Raw genomic sequence first — 5,193 nt, forward strand, 5'->3', positions numbered from 1 at the left:
TCTGAAGCTCTGGCTGACTGGCACTCCTGGCACTCAGTAGAGTCAGATAAGGTGGGGCCCAGCAACTCATTGTAAGCACAATCCACAGTCAGGTTTTTTTAAAGAGACAGTATAAGGCACACAATTTTATTGCAGTTTAAACAATTGTACTTTATTCAAATGTATGGAGGTACTTTGTTATTTGCATTTAGAAAATACCTGTTCTCTAGACATTTAGATTTCCTCTTTTTTTTTTTCTCAGAGGAAAAAAAAAACATTAAAATTAGTGAAGCTAGGTCCCACGGGGAAGGGTTTGTGCGTTGTTGGATTTCACCTGTTGGACTAAGCATCTTTTTGCTGCAACTGCTCTTGTTGTTTTGCTTTTAGCTCCTGATTATACCTATAGGAAAAAAAAGAAGAGCACAGACTATGAATAGAAAAACAGTTACAATAACAGTGGCTTCCTAACAATCTGTTCAGCAGAGGAGGTTGAAAATTGCAATGGACTTGAGGGTGGAAACTCAGGATAGGATAATTTGTTCATGTAAAGCGTTCCAAATTAGTCGTTAAGTTGCCTCATTCCTGGCTGGTACTGAAACCAGAAAACTCCAAATTTTCCCTCAAGAAATAATATACACACACCCCTCCCTCACCCCACCCCCCCGCAAAATGTTGCTCTGCTTAAGAACCCTTCGATCCAGCTGGAACTGACATGATTCAACAGTGAAAGCTGACAGAAGTGCAAAGCTTTTGAGGAGGAGAAAGTGTAGGCTGTTTGCTAGTCAGACCTACAGCACTTAAAGAATGCCTTAGACCCAGGAACTACAGCTTACATAGAACATTCCTTAAAATGAGCTCTAGCTATACTGAAAAATATTTAAAACTTCAATCTCACTCAACTAGAAATCTATCAGTGTAGCAGAAAAGTTCTGCAGTGTTTCATTATTTGTTCAGTTCCTCTTGCCTGTTGCACTGACACTGAGGCTGACAGAATTTATAAATTCCTGGTTAAGATGAGGTGGTGTGAATGCTTAGTTATAGTACATAGACTACTCCTTCTTAATACATACCTCCATATTCGGAAGAGTTGAGAGCCACCAGCACAGCCAACAAAGAAGTTCACAGCAAACAGACTCCAGTTTTTAGGAATAATAACTAGAGAGTACCTTGACCAAATAAGGCCTGTTGAATGAAAGGGAAAGTTTAAAGTTATTAAAGACTTAAGGTGAAATATTCAGACATTGCCTTAAGTTTGGAGATGGAATCATGGACCAGTTCCTCATGTTACACAACTGCTTTTCTTAGAAATAGCCATTTCTCAGTTAAAAGTGCATCAAGTGCCAGGGGGACAGCTATGGGCATGTATTGCATTTTTTCCAAAATAACTAGACAATAAGGTCAATCATTGCCTTAATATCAAACAAAGATCCTCTGTACTCTACAGCAGTCTAGACCTTAATTCTCCAGCACAGGTGGAGAGTAGTGGCATTTTGCTGTAGTATATCCAGCTTGCTGCACCAGAGTATCCACCAGTCAAGCAAGGTTTACATATCATGCAAAACACACAGCACTGTGTCACATGTCAAAATAAAGCCCGGAGAAGGAAGAAGGTAGCAGCTGTAGTTTTGATTTTCAAATTTAGCTGCCACCCTGACAAGATCTGGTGGAACACCTTGAATACAGAGTATTGTTTCTGCCCGTGTGAAAACTGATAGCAGACAGCAGTGCAGCAATCTGTGCACCACTGCTTCTAAGTTCTTTTAACACACGGAAATTCTTTCCAGTTACAGACACTGCCATTGTTTAATCCCTTAAGGTCTGTTCTAAAAAAGTCACTATATCCTGGACAGATTTTAAAATTACTTGACCTGAAGCAAAAGAAGTCACTTAGTGGAATGAGTGGTATCATTGTAATTTGAGGGTTGACACGCATATCCTATCTCAGAACAACTTGCTCTGGACAATTCCAAATAAAGACACAGGCAGAAAACTGTTATGTAATCACGGAACCCTTACAGATTTAATAACAAGTACAGGCCTCACGTTTGTAGACTGATTATCATCCGACAGCAATAGTGAGAGCTAGCATATTATAGTTAAGCCTTTTCTATAGAAGTGGTTTAGTACTGATGGGAGGATTTGAAAATCAGCATATACAGTTTTAGAGAAGGTGCTGTGTTAAAGGATGGAGTAACTTTAGCTTTACCTGTGGCCATTAGTACTGCAGACTGTGCTGTGCTGAGCTTTTCTGCTGGTCTGGTCATATCAGCCATTCCAGCACATACCAAACCCTGTAAAGAAAAATTCAGTGAGCACCAGTCGAGTACCAGGACCTCCTGTAACAGATCAAATGCTTTACAAGGGGAAGTTGCTTCATGTAGCTCAGTGCTTACTCTATGTGCATTATGCAGGAGATGGATCCATTATGTGACCAGAGTAATTAGACTCACAGAGACACCATCCACTTCTAGTCCCTTGCGGTAGGAATGAGAACACAGTTATGGGTGGTGCAACTGGCTTGCAGTAAAATCCCAGGTTATGGCAATTTCATATTAATTTAAGAACAAAGTTAATATAAGCACAGCTGCTTAAGAAAGCAGCTGAAAAGTTTTGTTTTCATGCAACAAGCAAGAGGTTATCTAAATAAGGCCCTTATTCTTAAAGCTCAGGTTAAGATATTGCTGGTAAAGACGTAGGTATGACACCATATAGCCTTTGCTGAGCTCCGAGGAGGTAAAAATACTTCTTTTTTAATATAATGCCAGTAAAAGTAGAAAGATCCAGATGAAGTAAGGAATAGCTTGGCTGATCTACTTGACAACATTACTAACAAACACGCTGCTTGATTTGATTTTGTTGTGTTATTGCCCTCTACTGGAAATACAATTTTATGTTCATGTTACAGGACTTCTCAAAAAAAAAAAAAAAAAATCAACCGACCAAAAGAAAACCCCAAAACCAAAATCCCACAAATAGTAGAGTTCTAACAGTTTTAATGTACTGACTGCCACTAAAAGCTCCTTGGTCTCCAGTCATGAAATCAGTTTTCAAGGGTAAAGACTTCCATGTGCTGCATCATTTAAGGGACTGATATTGCTGCAGTGGTGCTATGGAGGTACGGACCCCGTTAAAAAAGCAGCACACTCGGGTAGCTGCAGTATGTGTGCCTTTGCTATGTAGGGGGAAAGAAATTGTAACTTCTCAGTGAGGAACTTCACTGTGAGCTTAGAGAATTCTTCCTGCATGTTCACAAAAGAAAAAACCACCTGTGTACAAGCTCTTCTGATACAGCAACAGTCAAGACAAGTCTGCTGAGAAGAGTTCACTGTACGCTCAGTCTCAAGAGCATGTTGCCTCTGAGAAAGGGGAAGGTTAACCATGGTTACTGCAGCTCCAGATAAGATTGACAAAGAAACCAAAATACAGCTTAGAGCATAATGTGTTGCCTATGGCCTATAAAAAGTTAGGGTTCACTGTGGTGAAGTTGTGAACCAGCTGGCAACAGGAAAAGCAGGTTATGTCCTTGCTTTATGGTTTTAGAGGTCATTTAGTTTACCTGTACCAATATGACAACTCGGACTACAGTGAATTAGGAAAATTGCCTTTTTTCTTTTGTTTCCTCAAGCTTATCTTGCACTCTGACACGCTTTAACCTGCCTTTGAACTACGAGGCTTGGGAACTGGCTTCCTTAAGATACTCTTCAAATTTCTCAATCTCAGAAGAAATACATGCTTTAATAGTTTTGAATTATGCCAGCTCACGCCTATCTTAGGCAACAGTTAGCGTTTCAGAAATGAAAGCTTTCGTGAAACTTTCAGCAAAGAGTATGATTTTTCCACAAAGCATTTTCCTCAAGCTGTATCCCCTGCATGCTGTGCTCTATGTTTATTAAGGCTAATTCTGTTCCTCCCCATATATTAAAAATTAGAGCCTTGGTATTAAATCTTTCTGGAGGCTCAGAAATCTGCCAGGAAACTATTGCTTGCTCAACGAGTTGCTGCAGATTGCCCTCTGATTGACATCCAGACACCTTATACTTACCCATTTCATAATAGGTGCCCAGAAAAACACTGTTTTGGGACCTGAGGGAGGAAGGAGGAAAAAAGAAAATAAGTTAAATTATTCAGTGAGATGTGGCTGTTTTAATACCCACAGTAAGTTTTGGGTTGGTTTTGTTCTTTAGTTTTTGTAATAATTAATTTGTATATAAGCACCTTTTCTACCACTGTACAAGCTCTGTCACCTAATACTCATAATTCATCAACTCAGTGCAAGAGCCTTCAGTTGTGTAATCAGTCCACCTACTTCTGCAACAGAGGAGTTTGTATTCCAATTTCAAAGCAAATGAGGACAATAGAGCAGACAAAACGCGTTATAATGAACAGAGTGACGATAAGGCCTAGGAATAGTGAAGACTGTGTCTCTATAATGATTAAACCCTACTATACAGCTAGACTAACAGAATTAGTATTTGAGATCTTTGTGAACTGAATCTTGTAAACTAAACCCCCAAATTATTTTATTACTGGTACTGGAATAAGTCAGTCATTCCTTCCCTTCCCAAATCACAGCCCACCTCTTCATGCTACATAAGACATGCTGTGCAGCAGCACTAAATGGTTAAAGCAAGAGTAGAAATTGCAAAGCTAAGTAGCAGTAAATGCCACTAGGAGAGCGTTTTCTTCTTCACTTCTAATCTCCACCTCTGAATAACCATATCTTTCTGGCAGAAAAAATGCTTTACATCCAATGAACCCTACACCCCAGTAATCTACCAACAGGCAACAGAGGATTATCAGGTAAAAGGACAAAATCTACAGAAGGGAGAAAAGTCAATGGAATGGGGTCTGGGGGAAAACGTCTCTCTTATAAATACACGTATCTTACAGCAGTGCCAATATGGCAACTGGTTGGTTAAAACAAAGCACGGGAACGCCACACCTACAACGTGCAGCCTGCTAGCCATGCCAGAAATCACTACTCTAGGACTACTGCCTGAAGTCTTAAAAGGGAGACCACGATCCAAAGCATCGACCCACCACACTGAGAGGCAGTCAGGACACATCAAAACACATAAAGTTTTAGGTCTCGCTAGGCCACTGCTCAGCATTCTAGTAACGTGCAAGATGAAGCCAAGCTTTCACTGTAATAAGTTACATATTATGAGTAAGGTTTTTAAGTATAAATGATAAACACTAGGACTCTGGTTGCTT

General features: G+C 39.9%; 1 protein-coding gene across 1 annotated transcript; it reads right to left on the reverse strand.

Annotated features, from left to right (window-relative positions):
- Positions 1 to 321: 321 nt before the first annotated feature.
- MPC2 (mitochondrial pyruvate carrier 2) lies at positions 322 to 4,063 on the reverse strand (the record flags this gene model as incomplete). Its single annotated transcript, XM_010140898.1, has 4 exons — positions 322 to 379; positions 1,050 to 1,161; positions 2,186 to 2,270; positions 4,022 to 4,063. Coding segments are annotated over 4 exons (297 nt in total), but the record flags the coding sequence as incomplete, so codon positions are not given.
- Positions 4,064 to 5,193: the final 1,130 nt, after the last annotated feature.

The sequence above is a fragment of the Buceros rhinoceros genome, unplaced genomic scaffold, assembly GCF_000710305.1.
Source record: "Buceros rhinoceros silvestris isolate BGI_N320 unplaced genomic scaffold, ASM71030v1 scaffold46367, whole genome shotgun sequence".
NCBI lineage: Eukaryota > Metazoa > Chordata > Aves > Bucerotiformes > Bucerotidae > Buceros > Buceros rhinoceros.